The sequence below is a fragment of the Anas acuta genome, chromosome 9 (assembly GCF_963932015.1).
Source record: "Anas acuta chromosome 9, bAnaAcu1.1, whole genome shotgun sequence".
Lineage (NCBI taxonomy): Eukaryota > Metazoa > Chordata > Aves > Anseriformes > Anatidae > Anas > Anas acuta.
The window spans coordinates 9815120-9840706 of NC_088987.1; the positions used below are offsets into that span (position 1 = coordinate 9815120).

Sequence of the window (25587 nt, forward strand, 5' to 3'; positions counted from 1 at the left end):
GGCCGGCTGTAACGCTACCTCCATCGCCTTTATCTGCCTGCACGCAGACGAATGCCCAAGCACAACTTTGCGCTCCAAAAAGCCCAAGTTGTCTCCACCTGGCAGGCGCAATGGAAAAACCACCGAGACCTTCTCCTTCCAGCTCCCGTTCGCGTGGAGCTGAAAAGACGATTCCCTGCAAAGTGGCCTGTGCCCAGTAGCCCGGGCTGTGGAGCAGAAAACCACAGACCCCCAAGAAGCCCTGCCAACCCCCCCCCGTGGAGGCAGAGCAGAGCCTGGAGAGACCAAGAGAAGGGGCAGCTCCTGCAGGAGGAAGGGACTGGCCTGGAGCTGACCCTGGGGAGAGGGGAAAGAGCCCGGAGTTTTCCCTTTTCTCGGGGCAGGGATGTGGGGGCACCTCTCTGCTTGAGCACGAAGAGCATCCCTGCGGTTTGGGGGGCTGGAGATGGGGCTGGGCGCTCTCAGCACTGCCAGGAAGAGGTCCTGGTGCCAGGCACGGTGCTGGAGGCACAAATCCTGCCCTCGGCTGTGTGCCCCGAGCCCCTGCAAGCAGCCGGGGCTGACCCCCAGTGTCCCAGCCCGAAGCCTCCAGCTCGGGCAGCAGGTGGGAGAGCTGGTGGCCGGGCTGCACGGCCGGGTTTGTCCCCGTGAGTCCTGTCCCCAGCAGTGACCGTGTGACGCTGACTGTGTCCTGCAGAGGAAATCAGCTGCAGTTGTCACGAGCCCCACGGCCGGGGGTTATCAAGCCCCCCAAACCCACCAGGGGAGCAGAGGAAGAGGTCAGGTCCCCCCTCCGAGCCGAGGCATCCACCTGTGTGCCCATGGGCAGCACTGCTGTCACCACGTCCCTGTGTGTCCCCAGAGCCCCTGCCGGGGAGGGCAGTGTCCCCCTCTCCTGGCAAACAGGGATCTGGGAGGTTTAATTCTGAATTAACCCTGGATGTGGAAAAAAAAGTAGAAAATTAAAAAGCGTGTTTTTTTTTTTTCTTCTTTTTTTCACTCATTTCTGCCTTTGGGACTTAACCCCCCTCCAAGACCCCCCTGCATCCTGCAGCGGCCACCCCCTGCCCTTCCGTGGGGGTCACCCAGGGGAGCGGGGGGAGCCGAGGGGCTGTGGGGCGGAGGGGCAAGGGGAGGGCAGGCAGCTCCCAGGGGGGCCCGGGGGTGCTGCGGGGGGCTCAGCCAAATGCCCCCCACTTTCTTTTTTATTTTTATTTTTTTTGTTCTCCAGCTCCCCGAGCCCGCCGCCTTGGGCTGATGTGTCATTTGTTCCTGCCAGGGGTGAGGGGACCCCCCCTTTAAATTCCTGCTATTGTGAAGGAGGCCGGCTTGGACCTGGTTGTTTAGATGACATCACCACGCAGGTTGGGTTATAAATGAATGAAGCAGAAAGCCCAAGTTCACTGGCTCGGCACTTCGCAAGCGGCTGGAGGGACCTCGGGGCTCCGCTCTCAACTTTGACTCCCGCCCGTCCCGGCCTCTCCCCGGGGGCTCCCCTCCGTTCCCCGGTGCCTCCAGGCCCCCCGTCCCCGCTCGTGCTGCCCCGCAGGATGCAGATCTCACCCTTGCTGGCTGGTGGACTTTTACTTGCTCTGCTCTCCGTCAGGCTGGAGGCGAAGCCGGCGTCGCAGCTCCCACAGAAGGTAAGGCTGCCTCTGCCCCGCTGCTCTCCCAGCGCTGCTCCCCCCCAAAAGCGTCCTAAGGGTGAAGGGGGAGATGTGGGGGGCACCCCGGGGTGCACGGCAGGGTCCTCCTTCCCGGGGGTTTTTTAGGTGTTAGGGGATCCCCCCCTTTCTGTCCCGTGTGTGTGTGTCTCAGGGACGCCAGCCCCAAACCTTCATCTGGAGGGGGATGCTGCGCACCCCGTACCCCTCACAGCCAGGTGGGGACCTGCCAGCCCCTGGCCCCCACCCTGGTCACCCCAAGGTCCCCGCTGTGTTTTGGGGTGCTGGGGATGGGGATGAGACCCCCAGATTGTGTGTGCAGGTGCACGGTGTGAGGCCAGAGCCCGTGTGGGGACACCCACAGCATCCCCTGGGCATGGGGCACCCCAAAAGTGGGTGTCCCCAGGAGCCGGGTGTCCCGCGGTGCTGCGGAGCAGGAGGATGCTCGGGAGGCCACCGACACCTGTGTGGGGACCTGGCACAGAGAGGGGACACGGGATGGGGGGTGGAATGGGGATAGGGGTGTTGGTGAAGAGAAAGGGGCGATATGGGGGAGCCGGGGAGATAAATGGGGGCGAGCTGCAGCCCCAAAAGGGACAGGGGGGAGGCCTGGGAGATAGGGGGCAGTGGGGATTGGGGGGTGCCCCCAGAGATGAGTTGGGACTGGAGGACAAGGGGGGGCAGAGAGCACTAACAGGGTGGGGGCAGCAGCCCGGAGAAGGGGGTCCCTGATCCCCCTGACTCCACAAAATTGGGGTGCAGCCCCGCACCACTGCGACCACCACAGAAGCAGGAGCCCCCCTCAGCATGAAGGAGCCTGAGGGCTGTGGGGGGGGGGGCTCTGTGACCCCAGCAGGGGAGGGGGGACACACTGGGGATGCTCTGCAGGGAGGCGAGGATGCCCTAACCCTAGGGTGGGCAGCACGGGGAGAGCAAGGACACCGCTTTGGGGTGCGGGGGGACACCCTGAGCAGTGTCGGGGTGCCTCACCCGGACTCGGGGGGCTGTTTGTGGGGCACAGCGACCCCAAGGGGGGCACCCCAAGGGGCGTCCCTGGGTAAGGGGGTGCAGCTCGGAGCCCGGTGAGCGACACCCCTTGACTCTTTCTCTCTTTCTCCCCTCCTCTCCCCAAATTTCTCCTCAGGCTTCCCGCGGGGCGGCGGCGGCGGCAGCGGCGGCGGCGGCTCCGCCTGAGGCGGCGGGCGCGGAGCAGCGGGACAAGGAGCGGGACAAGGAGAAGGAGAAGGAGAGGAGCCGAGGCACCGGCCCCAGGGAGGCTCGGGAGGCTCGGGCCGAAACCCGGCCTCGGGCCGGCTGGGCGAGGCTGCTCCAAGACCCTCCGGGCCGCCGCCACAAGGGCCTGCACAAGAAAGGGCTCGGCAAGGGCTGCTTCGGCCTCAAGCTGGACCGCATCGGCGCCATGAGCGGCCTCGGCTGCTGAGGGACCCCTGGCGGTGAGTGGGGCGCCGCCGCTGCTCCATCGGGGCCCTTTTGGGGCTGCGAGGGTCCCTAAAGTGCTCGTCCGGAGTTAGTTGGAGGCTTCGTGCTGTATCTGGGGGGTCCTGGGCTGTTTGGTCAAGGGAGGGGGTCCTCAAGGGTTTAGGGGGGATGCTGAAGGGAATGGGGTGCAGCCCTGTGGGGGGCTCCGAGCAGCGGCTGCCCTACAGGGCACACGTCGTGTGGCGGGATAAGCCAGGTACCCGTCACAGGACAAGTAAGAGGACAAATCGCAGCCACACGTTGATTAATTTATTGTAAGGCCAAGAGGATGCGTGAGCCTGCAGGTGCCTCCCAGCAGGCAGCACCAGCACAGGGCAGCGCTTCCTAACCCCATGCCAAGCACCTGAGGCAGCCCTAAGCAGCCACAATTTGTGTCCCCGGTCCCCACAGGGTGATGGAAGTGTCACCTCCCCGATGGCACCGGGGGCAGCCCAGCTCAGAGATGTGCCCTTGCCCATCAGCGGGGTAACTGGCCATGGGGAGGACAGCATCCAGACACCCCGATGCTCTGCAGGGTTTTGGGGTGAGCAGGGCCCGCAGGATGCTGAGGCCGCTCCGTGGCCCTGCTCAGAGGGATGTCCCCCTGCTGATGGTGGCCCTCGTCCAGCTGCTCTCAGTTCCCAAGGCACAGCCCAGCTCCGGGCTCCAAAAAGCAAGTGCGTGCTGTGCAGCCCGCTCGCAGCCATCCTCCCTCATCAAATTCTCATCAGGAAGCTTTTCACCTCACACTCAGCTCAGCTCGTCTCCCAGCCAGGTCAGGTCCTCACCTGCTGCTTCCAAACCATATCCTTACCAGGTGCAAGACCGAAAACCTTCAGCCTGGACTGGGGCAAAGGAGTCTTAGGTCCAACTCCTTTTGGATTCAGCTCCCATATCTGGTCCTTTCAGGCAGGGGCACATAGGACAAGGCTGTAAGCTCTTTAACAATCCTCAGAGAGAAGGGGGAGCTTCCCCAGCCTCCCCCATTAAGGCCCAACAGCCAGAAGGCAAAGGGAAAGTTGTTTTGGCATTCACACGAGCAGAGTGTTTGACATCAGCATCCCCCCAGCTAAATGCCAGGATTATTCCAGGGGGGCTTTCAGCTTGGAACTGGGAAGGGTTGTTGCACAGCCAGTACTAACAGGCACTTGTTCTTGTTCCTCGCAGGGCTTTGAAGCAGCCGTCCGTTTTCTCCTACCGTGGCCAGGCATGGCCATCCCCCAAGCAACGCCTAGAAGAGCAGAGACCCCCCCGAAATGGACAAAAGATGTGGCTGTGTTTTTCTTTTTGGTACGAGGAGTCATGGCACCAGCTGTTTTGGTTTTGTTATTTTTTTAAAAAGTGCTCTCTATCTTATATATATTATATATACAAACACTCACCAAGACAAGGGACAGTGCTTTTCCAAGAGACTGATGAAGCCAGCTGTATAACATTGCTGTTTGTAAATTCATGTCATGCATAAATGTATTTATGTTGTAAAGCTATTTATATATTGTTTATAAAGAGATATTTATAAAAAATTATTTATGTAACTAAATGAAAAGTCAAGCATTGTAACATTTTTTTGTCCTAAGTAGTTGAAAAAGGTAAAGAAAAAAAAAATCATTCCGTGTGGCATTTTGTAACCTGTCTTTATTTATCAAATTCATGTACAATTTAAATGTCAGATTGATTGATTTTAACAGAGGGGAAGAAGAAATTGTTCAGATGTTTTAGAAAAGTCAGGAGCGAGAGAAAGGCCAGCTGATATTTTAAGCTTTGATCCCATATGCAAAGTAAACTTGCGCCCAATCCTGTGATGCTCAGACGGACCGAATCCTGCGCGGCGCTGCGTGCAGCTGCAAGCCTGTGCAGAACCCAACTGAACTCACCGCGAGAGCACGCGGCTGCGGGCAACTCATCTATCGCCCAGATCCCAAATCGCACCCGTGGAAATAAGCCCAGCACGTCCGACAGCCTAGATGTGGAGCGCTAGCGGTGTGACAAGCGCAGCGTTGGGTCTGGGTGTGTTTTAACCACTTCCAGTCTGCAGGTTTGGGTCCAAATTGCGTTCTGTAAGAGCTGTACCACCGGGGGCCGTATGGAGATGCAGTCCCTGCCGGCAGCAACAGTGAGACCGCACCGGATCCGGCCCCGGCTGTGCTCGCGGGAGCAGAGCTTGATGCTGGAGTTGCTGTTATCCCGGGATCCAGCAGCTCACTAAGTATCTTGTTGATATTCTCGCTCGCCAAGCGTTCGCTGCTAAGCTGCAAAGTCCCTTCCTCCAGCAGAGGTTTATTTACCCGTGCCTGGGACAATACATAGACAGACCAAAACATACCGAGAGCTGCCTGGTAAGGATTCACGGACACAGCTGTGGCTACGGCTTCTTGCTATGTAAAGTGCATGAAATAAATCATTAAAATGACTCGGAGCTCTAAAGGACACAGCAAGCGAGGGGGCGGGGAGCGCAGCAAGTAGGCAAACTCCTGCACCAAGGCTCTTTGGTCTCCTTCTTCAAAGAGGCCTTAGAAAAAGAGTGGCGGGCGCCCAGCCCAGCCGTGACGGGAGTCACAAATTATGCCCTAACCATTGTAGCGGGCTGGGAAACAACGAGCATTGTGTGCTGCTGGGCTCCGGCGCCTAGGACAGGGCAAAAAGAAAGTCACCGAGACCCAGAGGCAAAGAGATCCTTTCCCTTAGCAACCAGCGGGAAACCATAGAAACCTCCAGCCACGCTCTCCCCAACTATTAGAGAACATTAGCTTTACAGGACAAGAGGATTCAGCCAGACACCCGACAGCTCAATCATCGGGTTAGAGGCGCGCACGTGGCGTCGCCAGCCTCCTAGGAGCAAAACCTCCCTCGGAGGCAGGTCCCCACCTCGCAGCGCCCACAGTGCAGCTGGACAGGGAGCAGCAGGTGATGGACCGCTAAGACATTGCCTGTTGGGAACAAAATTGAGATCTAGGAGGGAGGCAGGCAGGAAGGGCAGCTCTGTGCTCAGCTGCGGGGTAGTGAGAGCCCTCTTGAGATGCCCCCGTGTAAGAACCAGCCACCAGGGCTCTGTAAGGCAAATAGTGTGCCCAGAAAGTGCACCCTACTGGCTCTGTGCACTTTTAAAGGACAGGAAGGGCTGTGCCAGGTAATCCTAAAGAGATGGCCGTCAGAGGGGGCTGTCCAAAATCACCCAGCAAACCTACAGGGCAATAAGGAATCGCTTGTTGCTCAGACCACGCACACGGGGGCTGAACAGCGGTGTAAGGAGGTGGTGCCGCTGGTCACCCTCCGCGTCCTGGTCCTTCAGCACGATGCCAGCAGGTACCCCAGGCTGGGACCAAGGTGGGGCCCATCTCCCTTCCAGCTTTGGCTTCGTGTTGCAAAGCCAGACCTGGAATGAAACCGTCTGCCTGGCGACAGAGGGAATTCAGCCTCAGGAATTCACTCCACGGAACTCAACTACCTAACGTGGAGCGCAACGACCCCAGCTGAGGTTGGGGCAATCTCAGAGATCGCAGCCTGGGGTCGCATGCAGCCCGGATTCCCACTTCTCCTTTGCAGAGTGAGGTCCGGGAGGGAAAAGCACAGCCTCAGAGCATGGATCCCTTCTTGTCCACTGGGTTTCATGGAAAAGAGCAAGCCTGAGGAAAAGGACGAAGCTGCATCACAAAAGGATGTTAGCTTGGCAAAAGGAGAGCGAGCAGAGCGAGGAGCAGGGGCTAACAGCTGGCTCCTGGCTTTGCTGTTCCCCCCTGACCGGGGGTTAAGTCACCCTGCCCCCCAGCACGCCGCTCTCCCACCTGCAGGATGGGAACAAAACGCCCACAAAAGGACAGGAGCTGACGTGGAAGGGAGAAGGCAGCACTCGGGGGTGAAAGTGCACTTGGGAAAACTTTCAGCTCGGCTCAACCTTAGCACCCAGACGGCACAGCCCGGGGCTGGCAGGGCAGCACGGCGCTGCGAGCAGAGGTCAGCTCTCGGGGCGCTGACAAGCACCTTCCTGGCTTGGCAGCCGGGCCAGAATGGGAAACGGAAAGGGCTCATTAGAGCACAGCGAGCATCCGATAAGGCCACAATTAGGGCTCCCTGACAGGGGCTCTGTAGGAAACGAGGCCAGGAGGAAAGAGAGGGGACACGGGAATCCAATTAAGGAGGGAGGAGGCATCGCATGCAGCAGAAACAAACGGATCTCACTTCACTGCGTGGTCCTGCAGGGTCAAACCCTCACGACAGCCAGCAAAAGGATGCAGGGCCAGCGCTGGAAACCCTCCCCAGCCACATCCCAGCACGGACACGGGATAATTGAATAGCAAGAGCTGCCTTGGATGCAAGCTGCAGCCTCAGGGGGCTGACATCCAGCTTCTGAAAAGTGAGCTCAGAGCCTGGCACTTGGCAGAGGTGGGTGGACACGTGCGTGCACACCTGGAAGCGCGGGCGGCTGGCGTCCCGAGCTCCTCGAGGTCACACGAGCACCCATGGGACCAGCACATCCCCTGCCCTACCTGCCAAAGGAGCAGCAGCACCATTCGGCTTTCAAGTGGGAGCATCTGTGATGTAACACAGGGAGGGACAGCCCTGATTTCTCCTCTTCATCTTCTGTCTAGTGGAAAAGGACAGGAGTTCTCCCCAGGGCTGTTGTAAAAGCGCCTCGCAAAGCCCCAAACAGGCCGGAGCAGAGCTTGGAGCTCCCACAAATAAGGCCGTGGTTGCCTTCCAACACATGGCAAATCAGTTCTCTTCTCCCAAGCCACGATGCATGTTTTTCCCTGGCACCATTTATGCAGCTTTTCCAAGGTATTTATTGCTGAAGGGTTACAAAGCCCAGCTCAGGTGACAGCAAGTCCCAAACCAATGAAGAGGAAGAAAAGCCCAGAGCCCCAGAGCAAGAGAGCGGTGGAATTTTCCAGCTGGAATGGGACTCGAGACTGCTGGAGGCAGCAGCACACAGACCCCTGGCCACTTGCTCTAGAAATTCCCCAAGCACTGGCTGCTTCCCTCAGAATGCAGAAAAACGAAGGGAAGGGATCACAGGGCAGCTTCCAGAGGGAGCCTGCTCTTGACACAAGCATGAGTCAAAAACAAGAAGGGAATTGAATCCGGGCCCCTTCCCGTCAGTCAGCAACTAACCTTGTCAGAAGGGATGGCAGCACTAAGCGAATCAGGCAATTCATTAGGTTGGGGCACACGGCAAAAGCCCACGCTCTCTGGAGCAGAACTACAGTGAAAATCCCGGGTAATGAGTTGCAAACTGCCTTTGTAAATGACATTTCTGCAGCGACTCTGGCAGGCTGGGAAAAGAGCTAATAGGAAAATCATTAGGTAGCATCCCTTTGATATTGTTGAAGACGGCATGGGCTATTTTTCCTGCCCCCTCCATAATTAACCTGGCATGCTCCCCACAATACTCCAGGCCAGCATTCCCACAGCGGGCCACTGCGTTTGCATTGGGGAAAAGGAGGCTGTGACACACAGGAGGAAGAGGACTTCTAGAAAAGCTTAAAAAGCTTTGAGATTCCCCCTTCCTGTGCACACGTGTTGCATCTTCAATTAAATCAGCAATGAACTGCCCGGCCAGGAGACCTCAGCACCTCCCAACCCTGTCACAAAGCCTGAGAGGGGCTCTCTCCAGAAACTCAGAGGGGCTGATTTGCCCTCTGCTTCCTGCTGTAGCAGAGCTGGAATAGGACACAGCTCTGTGCCTTACCCCTCATTTATAAAACCATCCCGTGTCCTTGTCTTTGATTTCCAGGACGCTCAAGCAGGCAACAGGCTGCGTCTTCCCACGTGCAAAACAGCTCTGAGGAGCGACGCCGACCCACCTGGCCCGTCTGCCAGCAAGGAGAGGTGTTATCTCACAGCCATGACGTAAAAGGGACAGCATCACAGCTGGAAGGTGATCCTGCAGGAAGCGGCGCTCTCTGCCAGCTGCAGAGGTGACAATGAAACACCAAGATGTTACTGCAGCAGCACGAGGCAGCCTTATGATCGTGCTGATCATGAGGTGGCGGCTGAGACACCAGGGCTGGTGAGATAAACACTTCAGGAAGAGCCGGGAGAGTTAGACAGCACCACTTCCAAACCTCAGAGCGTGAAGATACAGAGCCATGGCACAAAAAAAAATGATCTCTGAAGGAATGAGGTTTCATTTATCCACCACACTCAGTTCTTCTGGAAACAGAGGTATTGCAGGTGAGCGAGCAATTGAAAAACACCCCAACGATACTAAGATTCACAGGCTCCTGCAGGAGAGCTAGAGCTGTGGAAAGGCGCTTTACCTTTCACTAGAAGCAGGTCAAATGAGGAGCACAGGCACAAATTCTTTTGTGGAATAGGGAAATGCACGTTTCAGGACTGGTACATGACCTTATGGCATCCCATTAACTACCTGAAGTTTGCAGCGTGCACGTTCCCTCAGTCCATCTCTTCTGGACAAGGGAAGGCCACGCTCACAGCTACCATGCTCCCACAGTTTGGAACCTGGAAATGGGGGAGCCAGCGCAGTGCCGCTACAAAACGGGGTGCAGGCACCCAGGCTGGAGGGTAAACACGCACTCTGCTAAGGGCACAGCTCCGTAGCTTCCATCACTTACCTCTGTGGTAGGGCCAAACTTGAAGAAATATCAGCAAAATGTCAACAGTCCCTGAGAGACGCCGACCTTCGCCACGGAGCAGCGCGGAACAGTGACATATCTCTTAAAAACTCTGCCAAGAAATTCTACCGGACTGTCAGGTCATAAATCCGTAACGAAAACACAACGCCGAGGTTACAAGTAGGAACTGAGATGCCTGTAAACTTTAATTTACCTTTCCTGATGCCCCTGGGTTCCTCGCCCTCAGATTACACGAAAATAAACTTGATGGTTTCACTTTTTGGTTCCCCTGCATTAGGTCAGGCACCACAGAGGAGAAAAAAAACAGAAAGCTCTATACAGGAGTAGATGACAGAGGTCTGACGGGCTGGGTCTGTACACTTGTGGGACAGGCTCTTTGATTTATCCTTTTCCTCATCTTTAAATAAAGAGCTATGCTGATTCTCTCCACTGCAAAGCTTGCAGGAGGCTGAGATACTGAAGTAACAGCCAGCAGCACCAACTCTGCATCACCTTTGACTGTTTTACCCCAGCAGGAGGTGGGGCTTTATTTGGTTTTCAAAATCAGAGGCCTCTCTAAACAGCTTAGACAGTACTCAAACTCGTACAGAGCTCAAAATTTAGGACCAGTCCAATTTATTCATTGGATCTGTCACATTCTAATTCAGCTCTCTACGTTTACAGCACTTGCTTCCACCTTCCTTGCAACGAATAAACTCAACCTCCTTTTTGAACATACAAACCAATGCATTTTCCCATCACAGGATGGGAAGAATGCTAAAAAATAACAACTACCACCCACTAGGTTCAGCATCATTTTCCATGCTTCCAGGAACAGAAAGCTTTTCAGCAAAACCCACTTTGCAGGGCTGCTGGGAGAAGTCACCTCTTGCTACAGCTCTCTTTTATGGCCACCAAAGCTTCCCTTCCTCCAGCTTCACTCTGGAACCCTACAAGTCCACCCCTGCACCCCATCCGTGGTGGGGGACCTCTCAAGCAGGTAGAGGCTCCGTGGCACCCGGCTGCTGGTTTGAAAACTGAGCCTCAATTTTCCTATGGCCTTAGCAGGGCAGCCTCGCAAGCAGCTCTGTGAGTATCCGTGGGATTTCAGAAGCCTGCACAAGACCGATTGCAGGAGGGGTCTCAACTGAAAACACATCAGGGTCTGTCAGCATTACCAATTTAACCTCCTGTTCTCAACAGAAGACTAAGCTAGCATTCAGCTCATTTAAGGAGGTGGGAGGGAAGTAAAAGAGCTACAGATTTCCACCCAAAATATATATATATATTTTTTTTTTTTTTTGTAAAAAGATTGATACCAGCTCTGCTTTATCACGTTCCAGAATTGCCTGATGTTAGTTGGTATCAACTGAGTCACAGCAGGAGCGCCAGGGACATTTGTTAGCATGAGGCACAGCTTTAGGGCTAGGGCAGTCTACCAGCACTGCAATCAGCTGAGATCCTCTCTTCCATTTTCCAGCTCAGTGCCCAACTCCATATTAAACAAGCACTAGTACAAGCGGAGCTGCAGAACGCGGAGCTAGACAATAAAGCCCTGAAGAGCGGAGGGAAGGCAGCTCAGCTCCATCTACTCACCCCTCTCGGAGTGGAGGAGGCAAACGGGAGTTCAATAGCTCCAACTCGGTCCTGCTGCAGGCTTGGAGGAGGCTGGAGCAGCCCGCTGCTGCCATAAAACCAAGGAAGCTCTCCCCACATCAGGGAGCAGTGTCCAGCAGCGCTCAGACAAGCCGTGCCAGCTGCCTCCAACACATGCAACGCACTGGAGTCTGCACCAACCTCACCTCTGCTTCCATCTCCCTGTCCCCAGACCACAGTTAAGCTCTGCAGACATCCCCCCCAGCCCCTCGTTCAGCCAACTCTGCTCCCAGTTGCTGCCCTCTCTGCAGTCCCAGGGAGTCAACACCGCCTTTATCTCGCCCTTCTCAAACGGCACAGCACCTCCTGCATCCTTCCCCGCTAACAACTATGCCTTCTGCTTCATTCCTGGAATAGCTTCCCTTTCCTTCAAGCCAGATTCATTAACCAGCTGCTGCAGAGCTGTTTGCCTCCCCCAGGTACTCTGTGCATGTCATTTGTTAATGACTCATCTCAGGCTGGGCTCGTTGCAGACACCCCCCTCCTTTTGCGGCACCAAGCGTGTGGCTGGCACGCCAGGAAAGCCAAACACACAAACAGCTCCGTTCCCTCCAGTGCCCCATCCCCTCTCAACCCTCTGTCACCACGAGGCACGGGACAGCTCTTTATTCCAAGGGCCATTTCCTCCCTTGCTTATTTGCTGCACTGTGCAATGTGTGAATAAGACCCTCGCCCCCACGCAGGCTTTGAGAACAGCAGAAACGTCAGGATGAACTCAGAACTTCCAACACCCTAAAGAAGCTTCCACGAACTAATGTGGCTCCTGGAACTGGCAGGGAGCAAACACCAAGGATGCCAAATTCACGTCTATTTCCCCAGGAGCTACACTGATTTCCAAAGGCATTTGCATTCCTCTTGCCTCTTTGTGGGACTGATAGCAGAAACGCGAGGGAAACAAAACAGCCGAGGTCCGCAGAGCCTCCCCTCAGACCTTGTGAGGAACTGGATGACCAGCACACGGCAGTCACCCACGCAGGAAGCCAGAAAGAGTCCCTCTTCATCACCCATACCTGTCAGATGTGGGGACACAACGTCCACCTACACCTCCTGAAGCCGTCAGCAAAGCACTGGGAAAAGCCAGCACAGCTCCACCACAAGAGCTCCCTTGAGGTATAAGGGAGGGCTTCGTGCTCTGGGCTTATTCACTTGACATTTTGTAGCCTTCCCTGGGGACTCTTTTGGCTTAGAGTTTTCAGGGGAAAGAGCTGGTAAGGAATCAGAAACCGAGGGACTTGACCCAGAGGCAGCTGGATGGGAGGCATTTCGAGCCACCTCTCAGGATTGAAAGCTGGTGTGCCTGCACTGCAGGAGAGAAAAGGGAGAGGAATTTACTTTCACAAGTGTCCATCAAGTCCTGTAGCCGAGGACTGAGAACACACAGATGGCAGAGAGCTCTGGAGCAGTAAGAGGAAGGCACATGCATTGCACGAGTGCAGGTGACAGCTTGCTGCGGGACTGGAGCACTGTCACAGCCCTGTGCTTGAACCACTCCCCTTCCTGCTCATGGAAAGCCCTTCTCTTTCCAACACGGACTGAAGTAAAACACAGGAGCCAAACTACAGAGCAAGAACAAGAGAAAGGAATCAGTTGGCCAAAGACAGGACAAAGCTTCAAACCTCCCACTACCAGGCAGCAAAGGTGTTTTGGCTCAGGAAGTCTGGGCTCAGCTACCGGCTTTGCCACAGATCCTTCCACACAGATGTGGACAAACTGCTGATAGAACAGGAACAGAAATCCCCTGCCTCCCAGATGCATCAGGGAGATTAGTCAGACCTTCTGATAACGTAACATCAAGAATCAAGTCGACAGCCACATGAACAAGCGCTGCTGGACTACAAGCCTGAAGCAGCCTCGAAGCCAAGACTCCGAACTCTGACATTAAATCAGCATTTTTAATTTTTTTTTTTTCTAAAATGTGCTTTTTTTTGCGACTTGCTGTTTCAGTGCCAACCCCATCCTCCCCCTTTTAAAAAAAAACCCACGCCTTGCCAGATCAGGTGCAAATCACCTGAAATTAGTCTGTAACAAATAAAATACACAAAACAAAGGCTGAAATGCTTTAGAATCACAACAATGTACAAATAAAAAAAAAAAAAAGGAGGAAAATACAACCTGAAAGTGTTCAAAATTCAGAAAGACTAGTCAAGTCCATTGCTTCAGCAAGGGGATGCTGCTGCGACCCCTGCCAGTGGGTCCTGGGCCACCAGCCTGCCACAATGCTACACGGGCTCTTCTCCGCGCAGCCCGCTGTCACTTAGCATCCGAGGAAGAACAAACGCTGTGCCCTTTGAAGGTATCAACGGGGGAACAACTCACAGGCAGCTCTGGGAGGTCACATCACATTCAGAAGGAACGGTTTCTAGCGTGCCCCTAACCGTCTGCAAGAAGGAAGGCTCGGAAGAGCAGCCTGCTTCCTCCTTGCTGTCTTGATGCCTCGGAGATGCAGACCAGCGCGTTAAATCTGCGAGAGATCAAAGGGCTTAGTAAGGGCAGTAAACAGAGAGTTAAGTAAACAGCCCAGCACTGGGTCGCATCTTCACAGAGCGAGGTAGTGTGAATTTCACCCCAGTTTAACAGAGACAGGGGTAGCGGAAAGGCTGAAGACTTCCACGTAAAGCAGCGCCTGGCCTAGAAACCTTTCTGCGCTCCCTCTGGGAATGAAAAGATCTGTGTTGATGGCTTCCTCGCTCCCAGCCTGGCTTTGGTAGCCACACTTCAACCCTGGGATTCAGACTCTCGCCACAGAAGTTCTCCCAAGATCTGATTTAGTACAGCAGCCTCCTAAAGGTTAAGCAGCAACGAGACTGGCTGGGAGGGAGCAAAACTGTCCACAGATTTTTTTTTATTTTTACTGCCCCTTTTGGCTAGTCCCTTTCTTTAGAAGTCCCTCTTTAAAGGACCAGAACAGGGACACCCTCAAAATGAATAGGGGCTGCACAGCGTAACTGAGCCAGGTGCTGCTCACTGGGAGCTGTATTCAAACAGGGCTTTTATTTGCCAGCCTGGAAGGGACTGGCCCAGAACCCACTGAAAAAAGGAGACGCAGGCCCTTTTTTGCTCCTCCTGCTGTCATTCCTAGATGAATGACATTTAGATGGTATGTTCTAGTGACGGCTGGAGACCAGCCCTTTGACTTTGGACATCTTCTTTGTGGGCTGCCTTTGTTCTGTGTGTGGAGGGCACTCTCGCTCTACCAGCTGCTGTTCCATCTCCTGTGCCGACGACGAGGCTGTAGCTTTTAATGTTTTCTTTATGTTTGTGACCTGGCCAAGAAGAGACAGTGAATCAGCACCTGCTTCTTCCTCCCCTCACAGTAGCAACTCTGTTCATAAACATGCTGAGAAACCCCTGGAGGTTACAGAAACAAACACAAAGCCCTCTCCTACCACAAACACGCTCTGCATTTGAGTTTATAACGGGTAGCATTTTGCCCTCACTTAGAGCCAGCATTGTTAATAATCCGTACAGGACCCAGACGGGAAACAACTAGAGCTTTCTTGCTACTTTGAAGAGACAACAATAAAATATTGTACCTCCTTCCTGGTTGACTGAAAGAAGCTACTACTGCCTCAGTGCAGAAAGTAGGCACCTTACCATTACGCTGGCCAGAACTAGCAAGGATAAAAGAGGCTGAGAGATAAACTTATGCTCTGGACAGCGCTGAGAAGTGAAAAGGGAAAATGCCACTTGGCCTAGCAGGCTGTCTGAGCCACAGATACTTGCTAGAACTGGGAATAGATCTTTGTCTGTGGGAGGTAGGAGTAATGCTTCTGTTACTCTGGCTGAAAATGAGAGATACAGCAACAGGCACTGTATTCTGTCTCATGAAACCCTGTAGGGCTCACCAGAAATACAATCAGCAAACATTAAAAGGAAAACAACCACAAAAAATAGGCCGAAACAAGTCTGGGAGTCAGGTGTGCCAACTCCAGGCCAAAGGCATCTGGCAAACCAAGTGCACTATGGATGCCAGTCAAGCTGCCAAGCATAAACTGCTTCAGAAAGCAAACGTAAACCTACAGGGATGCAGCACTCTGCAAGAAATAAACTCTCAGCAAGTGTCTCGGGAGGACCATTTTCACCTTTACAGCTGTATTAGCCAAGATTTGTTCTCAGTAGTAAATACACATCAGCAGGGGCTAAAATCACATGCCCGTGCTGCCATCTACCGACACAGAATAGAATTCAACCTACAGCAGGAGCGCTCCCAGCCTGCGCTGCTGTAGCAGTCCCTGGCTGCCCAAGTTGTCACCAAAATACCCCAAAGGAAGATGCTGAGGGCACATTTTGCAAAAACAATGGGACTCGATATATACATATATAAAAATACACTCTCATATTTAGAAGAAAAGTGAAGATTTTCCTTCCTTACACAACAGGAACAGAATTGTATCAAAGCTTTGTGTTACGAGCGCTCTTTCCCTAACAAATCAATCGAGGAACTAGAGCTACTGCACCCACCTGACCCATTTTTATAGAGAAAAGTTCCAACCTGCTCAGAGTGGGCAAATTTGACATAGGTCCTTGCGGTGTTACTAGCACATGGAAACAGATGTGTATTTTTCCTACCCTAGAACAGCACATCTGATTTGCATGATTGCTAGCCTACTTCAGAGAAGCCATAACCATTAACCAGGTGTTACCAGATTATCCAGTAAACAGAAACATTTAATGAAAAAGCACAGAGCAGTCTGAAATGACTGTACCCACCTCCATCTCTACCTGCTGCTGAGTTCGGTGATGGTTTTCTTTGTATTGGTTGGCTCTAAGGACTTGCTGCTCAATTCCTAAAAGAACTGCTTCACAACCGTCACACCTGCAAGACACAAACAGTATCAGAGAGTATTTATGGGTTCTCACTGGAGCAGCTCAGTGATGCAGCCTGAAAAGTTAAAGTCACCTAAAAGTACAGGAAATCATTAAATTTTTATTCCTGATAAGACTGGAGTTCCAAAAAAGCTGGCAAGAAAAGTCTTTGCTGTGTACTTGATGCTTTTCACAGCATTCTTTAGCTAGTCAATGAGACTCTTATCTACCCATCAAAAACTCAGTGCAGGTTCACTGTGCCATCAACTTCCTTTTCAGAGTTACTGCTTAAAAAGGGGGTGCAAAACAATACAATTTTAAAATTAAACACAAACGTCAGATTGAGAGAATCCCTCCGACTGTTAAGCATTCAAAAGACACGAGTGCTTCTTCAACAGTGTTCATAACTGGAGAGAACAGAAAGGGAGTTGGCAGCGGGTTCGTTGTTACCTTCCAAACAATGCTGTAAGGTCTTGGTAGCTGCCAGAGTCCTCCCTCTGTGACAGGATTGGGGGGGGGTGGATTAGAAAAGAAAAAGAAAAAAAACAAACCTGCACCACCACCACCACAGGGCAGCATATTTACACAGCAATTTAATTACTTTTCATGCACCCATTACCATAACAACTAGGCAGTGACTCCCAGTCAGCTCAGGACCTGCCACAGGCCACACAGCCTACAGGAGAATTTCTTTGGGTGGGAAGGGAATCTAACAGAAAGATGACAAGCAACTTCGTAGCAAAGATACAAAAAGAGAGTACCACAGTCCCAGTGTGACGGCTGCATGCAGCCTGCATTTGTAAGGACAAAGAGAAGGCAAACAAAGGCATCTAAAACTTGAAACACGAAGGGACATCCCTCCTAAAAACTGTGATTCCCTACAATCTGCCCATGCAGTTCTCACCACAGTGCAAAAGGCTGAAAAATAATGGACAGTTGTGTTTCCATCATGAAGTGTAACAGCAGAAAGGGGACTTCAGCTTGGCACAAGTACTTGAAAAGGCCTTAAGTCCTCACTAGGGTTCTTCCACGTAAAAGCCACGATAAGACCAGACTCTCAAGATATAGTGTAGCGTGGCTTGATGCATAACACAAATTGAAATCCAGATGGGATCTTGGAGGAAGAGACTGTTGGGCAAATTTTCCAAGTGCCCACTTACAGCATAAGACACGCAATTAACGGAACACAGTGAAATTGAGCCAGCACTTGAAAATTCAAGGAATGAAAAAAAAAAACAAGACAAAGTATACACAAGGAAGAAGCAAGGTAGAGATAGCCTCACCATTCCTGGAGTGTTTTGACAATGTTACTGATGTCCTTCTTCTGAATGTCTCTGCCGATGCAAAAATCCACCTCTAACACCTGGTTTCGTTGATCCAGCTTCCCCTGGATAATATCTGTATAAACCGCTTCAATAATCAGGTCTTCCAGCTCCCTCAGATTCCTCATGTCCAGGTCCTTCAGCAACACAGAGTAGGGAATGCACTAAAAACAGCAAGCCCAAGAGTAAGCTCACAGTCCTAACCAGAACAAACAGCTAAGTCTCAAACAGAAATAGGGTTGGCAGAAGGTCAAGGCCCAAATGTTTATATCCTACGCTTCAGCCTGCAAGTACAGCAGAGACTGATTGTGGCAATACAAATACCTGCTACCAGGCTATGCAATATTCTGACCCAGCTTGGGTAATTCCTGAAGCTTTGGCATAGTGCCTTCTGGAGGAAAAAGATAATGTCGTTGTAGAAGAAATTAAGATCCTTGATTAGCTTTTTCTCCAGAACAAAAATTCAGTGCTTTTAAGAATGATTCTCCATCTCCAGCAGCAAAAGGAGCCAGACAAAGTTTCCCAGACCTTACCAACCAGATAATATGGCTGTTCAGACACCCCCATACCTCATCCCCAGAAGTCCATTAAGTTAACATCCACCATGAGAACACTGCACATTACAAGTCCTTTTCAAATTACATTATTTTTTTTGCAAGTATTCATGAAGTGCAATACAACTGCGATGCTAAAAATTGATGCCATTTAAAAAAAAAAAAGTTTGCACAGCATACTTTACCTTCATTCTGGAAGCCAGGCTTACAATTGTCAAGTGTTTCAGTTTGTTTTTCTGAGTTGCTGTTAATTCAGGCAGGTTATCTTTGTTTGCTGTTAACATTAAAAAGATAAGATTCAGAACTTTTCTTCAAGAACTATAAAACACAGGCTACAAGACTGCAGGCCAGTTAAACTATGCTGAATCCTGAAAGACAGCTCCAGCTACTGGGGGTGCTGGTAAGCAGAGAGACCTGCCACTGGTGACACACTAGCACACTAAGAGAGAGAGAAAAAGTTTAAAAAAAAAGTTGGCAATCCCATTCTTCTCTGCTTCTTTAGTAATTCTGATTTTGGAATTAGAATGTAATTCACATCTATACGAGCGGTGTCCTGACAAAACAACTGGTAAATGCTTTGTTTCTACCACCAAGTCATTTTTATTCATTAATGAGCTGACAGAATTAAATGCTTTTTGCTGTTCTGCTTGGAAAACACAGTTGGTTTCCTCTCTCTGGAGAGCTACAGAATTTACAGTTGGAAATATAAAGTACCAGACTGAGGAAGAGAGAAGAAACTATTAATCCAGATACTTACGTGGCCTCACTGTCACTATGTTATATCCATGTGCCTTATGAATATTTAAAAACAGAAAGGAAACAGCTTTCCAAACCAAAGAAAGTCTTGAAAATACCTGCTTTAATGAAAATTACTGCTTTGGTGAATTCAGGTTTTCCCAGCCATGCCACCTCATTCAGTGCCCTAACTTTTGACTACTTTTCCCCCTTTCCCTTTCTTTACTTGGCAAAGAAATGAACTATCACATACTGGGATGCAAGACCCACACACAGCAAACACATCCTCTAATTGGTCACAGAATTCATGAGGCTCCTGTTGCTCCACAGCCACTGGAATTATCAGCCCTTGCATTTACCAATGCCACTTCTCCTTACTGGAACTGGATAGCTCACCCACCACAGTGATATCCGGCACTATGACAAAATTATTTGTCACAGTCTATAATAGTCTGGATTAGGCTGCTACCCACCAATGAAGTACTAAATTATAGCAGAATTGAAGCAGAAGAGCACAAGAGATGAAGCACATCCCCAAAAAATACTAAGATGATTCACACACAGCCTCCTTCTGAAGATGCATAAGAGTCATTATTTCAATTTCTGTTCTGGCAAAGAAATGTTTCATTTTGTTTCAGCAATGCTGTCACAATAAAAGGTTATAAAAACCTATACGGTTTATAGGATAAATAACACAATCTTTTTTTTTTCCAAAGTATTCTGCAGCTTCCATAATCAGCATCATCTAAATTTGAAACCAGATGTCTGAAGTCAGAGGTAAGTGTCTAACCCCCCTAGATACGATTCTTCCAAGCAAATTCTGTGCTTAAACATTTTCACCCAGCCACGCTACACCAGGTAGCACAGAAAGCAAAAACATCCCTCTGACAATGCCAAAGGACAAACAGGCAGCAGTCTCTTACCTACGTAGTCTGGGTACGTGCCGTATGCAAACAGGTTCAGCAGCTGGAAATAAGCAGCATTAGTCCCTTCAGCAAGCTGGGTGGGAAGAAAAAAGAAATCCCATGGAACACAGTAACAGGCAACATGATACTGGCAGACAACTTCTCCAGAGTACATTTTAAGGCCACATGTGACAAGTATTCCTGTAACAGCAATTACGCCCAGTTCTTAAAGAGCTGGACCCTTTCTAAGGCCTCATGAGCAGCAACGAATTTCAGCAGTTTCAGAGTCAAGATGATCTGCCCCTTTCTGTGTGACTGAACTTAAATATAGTTTGGAATGTCAGATGCTTTGTGCAGCATCTGAGGTGGTAAAGAAAAAAGCAGCTCAGTTGTAGCTGACATCTGACAGGGCCAGCTCTTCTCATCATGTGAGAAGCACGCAGGCAGTGCCGTTGGTTGGTTAAGCATCTTTGCTATTAGCAGCAAACCTAAGTTCATCTACAGAACCACAAAAAACTTCAAAGTAAACTAAAATGTTCTAATCTGAGTGCATTTGAAAGTAATATTAGTGCTTATAAACAAACACTTCACTGGAATAGCTGCAGCACTGATCCACGATTTTTACTGAGTCTTCTGTGTGTATGTTTAGTGGTTTTTTTTGTTGTTGTTTTTTTAAATACCATTTGTTACACACAGGTCTGGGAAAAAAAAAAAAAAACAGTTGCAGCTTGATGCTAGATAACCAGAGAGGCATTTTTAGATGTACCTAAGAGCCTATTCGAAAAGTCACGCATGCTGCATGCCACGTTGTCCCACCTGCAGAGATACTCAACCTGGAATCCCCTACTGTAGTAGAGGGGGGTGCTGGCACAGCATTCTCTGTAAAAGCCCTGGAACTTACTTTCCACCTTGGTTTGAAATGGTTTAGATTTGGTTATCACCCAGGTCTGATGCACTAGACATCTGTTCATGAAGATTTTTGGAGAGCTCTGAGGCTATGCTTTCCAGGACAATGAAGGAATAGAAAGGGATTTTGTTGTTGGCTGGATAGGTGCCTTCTTAAGGTCGTTACTGGGCTGCTGCCAGATTTTTGCTTTATTAGCGATCGTGTTAAGGTAGTAAAGCTTTATATAGGTATTTTTTTAACATCTAAATATATACAGGCAAAACCAATGGCAATCTCATACCCAAACATCTCAGAACCGAGGTTAAGTTACATCAGGCCTCTCCTGGTGCAGAAATTTCACAAGCATGGAAACTTCAGAGGATCCATTGCACTGGAAGTGCAGAAGGAACATTCGTATAGAAATTCATCTCTTACCTCTTGCACATTTGCTAACTCCAACAGCTCTCCGAAGACATAAACCCCAGGAGCCTCCAGCACTTGGTTTATAAGAGCAGTCAGAGCTGAGCCACTTGTACCTTTGGCTAGTAAAATAAACTGCTCTAGAAGATTGCAGGACGGTTTCTGTTCTCCTGCCATTCTAGGTTTTTCAATCTGTCAATAAAAGAAAACAGCATTAATTTACGATCTCCCCTCCACTATATTCTGTCTGACTGTGAGCAGAAGGCGTGTGCTGCATGGTAACGTTTCAGTGTCAGCTCAGCCGGCTTTTCCTTTGGCATTCAGAGGGTAGGCCAGGAACCCTACAGGCTCAAATTCTGATCCATCTGGGAAGCAGAAACAATTCAGACAATATCTGAGGAAAATTTCTGCAGACTGGTCAGTCCCCTCAAGTATCCATTCCTGCTGGTAGGAAAAGAGCTTAGATTTCACACTGTTTTCAGACCTGTCCCTTCCACTGATGCTGCCAAGTAAAGCCAACTGCAGAAGTTGTGTTATCAGAGACATCGTTATGTTTACTACAGGCCACCTAGGACTTCCTCCTTCCCAAAACTCATTACACAGCTTCAAAACAGCAACTGACTATTCACTTCGAAGAATTCACCTACCTTGTAGGCCTGCATATTTTGCACCTTTTCCTTTGCCATCAGCACAAAGCATGAGTACATAATTCACATTGCTTCCCTCAGCCTAAAAGGAGAAAATAACCGTGGCCTGTAAGTGGCTTACTAGCCTACATTACACAGTTACAGGGTTTGGGGTTAACTGGAAAGCTTGAGTGATAAAAATACCCTTTCTACAAAGGCTCTATTTAAGTCCCTGTAGAGGGAGGTCTTTGTCTTTTACTGTTCCCTCACATTTCTGGCATGCACATTGTCTCCCAGCACCAACATGTTGCTTCTGAAATATAAAACACTATTTATAAACAACTGAGACAAACAAACTTATTTTTAAAAAACAACTAAGAAAAACTTTGGAAGAATATCGTTCAGCCACCAAACAAAGAACTTAGCAGATAAGGTTTTTTTTTTCATGCTACATTTATGTAAGATAATTTTCATGCATAGGTGGAAACCTTTACTCTGGCGAAGAAAATCAGACAGCAGAGAACCTGTGTCTCGTTCAGCCTGGCCCCTGGGACCACATCTGTCCCCAGAGAGGTGCCACTGTCCCACAGGTGCTTGCCTTACCCTGCTGTGCCTAAGCAAACGCAGGCTTCTGAAAGCAAGGCAGCCAGCTTCGCTTATTACTCAGCTTCTGAAAATATAATTTACTCCACTCCATCACACCTCCCGGTACAATCGGTTACAACCCGAGAGGGCAATTTTTCGTGCTTTCCACACAAAAATGTTTAGCCCCTCGGTTTAAGGTCTCTTTGGGATTATTCTCATCAAAGACACATATAGTGACTGAATGGGAGTTCGGTTTCTCAGAGAGAACCTTTTTAACACTCAGTTTGAACCCTAACACACCCGGGGGTCCATCAGCACCCCTCACCCCGCTCCCAGACGAGGAAATAGGCACAGAGGGCAGGCAATTCCCCCAAAATCGTGCACGAAGCGGCTGAGCACCCCACAGTGTAGGGTCACCGAGGAAAGCCCTACCCGCACCATACAAAGCACAGCACCAGTTCTCTGCCCCCTTTTAAGCCCCCAGGAGGCCCTCCCGGCTCTCCTCACCGCCCAACCTGACAGGAATCAGGGCAGCACCGTGAGGGGACACCCCCGACGCCTTCTCCCCCCGCCTCAGCGCAGCCCTTCCGAGGCACGGCGGCAGCCGGCCCCCTCCCGGCCCCTCAACCCCGCGTCCCCCGTGCCCCCAGCTCCGGGCTGGGTATCCCCCGGGCCCCGTTTTCGTCCGTCCCTCCGTCTCCCGGCGTTACCTCGCCGCCGCCGGCCTCCCCTCCTGCCTCCCGCCCGCCCTGCGGCCCCCGGCGCCGTGCCCGCCGCGCCTCAGGCCGCCATGATGGCGGCGCCGGTGTCCCCCGCGCCGCTCCTTCCCCCGGCCCGCCCGGCCCCGCACCGAGCGTTCCGCCCCTTCAGGCGGCCTCAGCGCCGGGCCCGGGGCTGAAAAAGCCCCGAGGTGTGAAAAAAAAAAAAGCTCACAGCCCTCCACTGGGGTCGGGGAGTCTGTCAGAGCCGCCCTACAAGCCCTTGTGGTAGCCCACGAGCTGTGCTCTGTGGCTGGCGGGAGACCCCCGCGGTGAGGGGAGGCAGGCGGCAGCCCTCCTGAAGGATTTACCTCACGCGGGGTGATGAAGGGTCCCGAGCGGGATCCTAAAGCACCCTGCCCTCTGCCACCAGATTTGCTTCTCCCTACTTTTACCCCTTGCCATCACACATCTCGCCTCACACTCCCGTCATCATCTGGGCAAGCAGAGCCCGGCGTGGCCACAATCACAGCGTGCAGTGGGGTACCTCAGTGTCAGCCCCATACCGCCTCACACCCCCTCATCCATGTACCACTGGGCTGTGATTAACGTGCACGGCTCCTACCCGCTCATTTAATGGGGTGGGGTGAGGCTGGTTGCCCTTGTGGCATCCCTAAAAGCACGGGGCGTCAAACCGTCCCCACTGCTAGCCCTGCTGGGTCTCCTCAAGCTATGACGCCGCAATCCCTAAAAACAAACGCTTCCTCTCGGGCTCCACCGCTTCCTGAAAAGCTGTTTAATTACAAGCGAGCAAAGTTTCTGGCTCCGAGGGCACAGCAGGTGTCGGGGTATGACGTGCTGTGGCATCGTCTCGGGGTTTTTTGCACTCTGGGGTGACCCGTGCACGGGGCTGGCATTTCAAAGCCACGTTTCAGCATGCTCTTTGTTCTGACGGCACGGCAGCGTGGGGCTGTTTTACACTTACAGGTTCCATTCATTATTTTTTTTGAATCTGTGCATATGCTACAGCCTTCAGAGCGGATTAAATCTTCCATTTTATGGCATGAACCAGACAATGCCCGAGAAGCTGAAACGGGGCCGTTAGCAGTGACAAACAATCGAGCAGTTGTGCTGGGCAGGACAATGGAGGCTGCCAGCTGAGCCATTGACTGCCCCTCCGGCCAGTCCTCCTGGGGTGCGGATGGAAAAATGCCAAAAAGACGGGGTGAAGGATCACAAGGTGCTAGAAGTGGTGTTAGACTCTCTAGATGAGTCGTCTGTGTGAGTGACAAACCAAAACACAGAGCTCAGCCTGTGCTGGGGGGAGTGGGGGGGGAGCAGGGAGGCAGCTGGAGGAGCTGAGATCCTCTCCAGGACACAGACCAGGAGCCAAAAGACTCTGGGGAGGAGGGAGAAGAGCTGGGGTGGGAACGAGAGGGCTCTGGTGGTTGTTACCCTTCCCAAAATCCGTACACTCATCTGTGCCATGCTGCAAATAAAGTGTGCCTCTGTTTAAAATTCTTTAGCAAAGTACAAAGTGCTTCTGGCTTTCAGTCAGCCAGTCCCTAAAGATCGGACCGTGGACTGGCATGGCCAGGAGCGGGAAGCTTTCACAGAACAAACATCAGAAGCTATTAGGGAAACTGACAGGGCTTAGCCTGCGTCTCAGAGCCATCCACAGCTGGTCCCTGGGGTCCCATCTTCCCGAGAACGGGTGACAGGCAAGCAGAGAGATGCAAGCGTTGGGATGCTGTTGTGACACTCTGAGCTTCGAAGCAAATTGGATGTAAAAAACTAGGCCCTGCACAGCAAGGGAACTCAGCCAGGGCTATAACAAGCCGTTCAGGAATTTGCTTAAGCTACACTTAGATCTCATCTGCACAGGGAGGGAGAGTTACCTCTTTAATCATGTCCGAAACAGGCCCTCCACCACCGTTCATATTACCCCGCAGGTACACGGGCACAGTTGCCCTGGGAGAGAAGTGCGTCACCTCATTTGTCTGAAGAGCTGTTCAAGCCGAAATCCAGGGCTGATGCAGACGAGGAAATGTGTAACAGCGAGCTATTTCCCATGGATCATTTTTGCAACCTCTTGCTGGAGCCCACAGATAAAAATCAACCAACTACCACTCAGCCCTCCTGCATTAGCCCCTTCTAGGTCATCCAGGAGGATCTTTTCGTCAGGCTGTCCTGACATCTCCTGGCTGCTGCCAGCCAGCCTGGCTGGCTGAGGTAGACTTTGGAGGAAAGCATCAGTTAAGCTCAGCTTCTGGGATGGATTTTTTTTTTTTAAGTAAAATAAAAATATGAGTATGCCCAGCTGTCTCGTCTCCTTTTAAACTGCTATTGCAACCTCTTGCTCCACCCACGCAGCTTTCCACATGCAGGGAGATGTTAATCCATTTTATCTTTTAATGTTAGCATTATCTCTTCGCTCACCCTGTCTCTTCCCCTTGTGATTCTGTAATCTAGGTCCCTTTCAGGCAGCAGATAATTTCACCTTGTTTCCTTGTGTTGCCTGAGAAAAGAAACCATAAATCCAGAGTAATGTTTTTAACCAGTGGGGTCATGGAGCCCCAGAGAGACTTTGAGAACATCATTTCTCTGTCAGGAAACAATGCACGAGCCTGCAAAGTCACCTGTAAGGGACTGAGATGGGGCAGGCTGGGATTACAGCGC

At 51.4% G+C, this 25587-nt stretch overlaps 2 protein-coding genes across 3 annotated transcripts; one reads left to right on the plus strand and one right to left on the minus strand.

Moving 5' to 3' along the window:
* Window positions 1–1377: 1377 nt before the first annotated feature.
* NPPC (natriuretic peptide C) lies at window positions 1378–5553 on the plus strand. The gene is made up of 3 exons (XM_068692618.1): window positions 1378–1643; window positions 2809–3118; window positions 4311–5553. The coding sequence occupies exons 1-2, from the start codon at window positions 1551–1553 to the stop codon at window positions 3103–3105; spliced, it is 390 nt and encodes a 129-aa protein (XP_068548719.1). The 5' UTR covers window positions 1378–1550; the 3' UTR covers window positions 3106–3118; window positions 4311–5553.
* On the minus strand, window positions 4759–23058 carry COPS7B (COP9 signalosome subunit 7B). 2 transcript variants are annotated; one of them, XM_068692616.1, is made up of 7 exons: window positions 22921–23058; window positions 21015–21191; window positions 19712–19787; window positions 18239–18327; window positions 17461–17663; window positions 16082–16187; window positions 4759–14634 (listed from the first exon to the last, which is right to left on the minus strand). In XM_068692616.1, exons 2-7 carry the CDS (start codon window positions 21174–21176, stop codon window positions 14476–14478), a joined length of 795 nt encoding a protein of 264 aa, XP_068548717.1. In that variant the 5' UTR covers window positions 21177–21191; window positions 22921–23058; the 3' UTR covers window positions 4759–14475. The 2 variants fall into 2 exon arrangements, with proteins under 2 accessions (XP_068548717.1, XP_068548716.1); XM_068692615.1 differs by lacking the exon at window positions 22921–23058 and adding an exon at window positions 21647–21806.
* Window positions 23059–25587: the final 2529 nt, after the last annotated feature.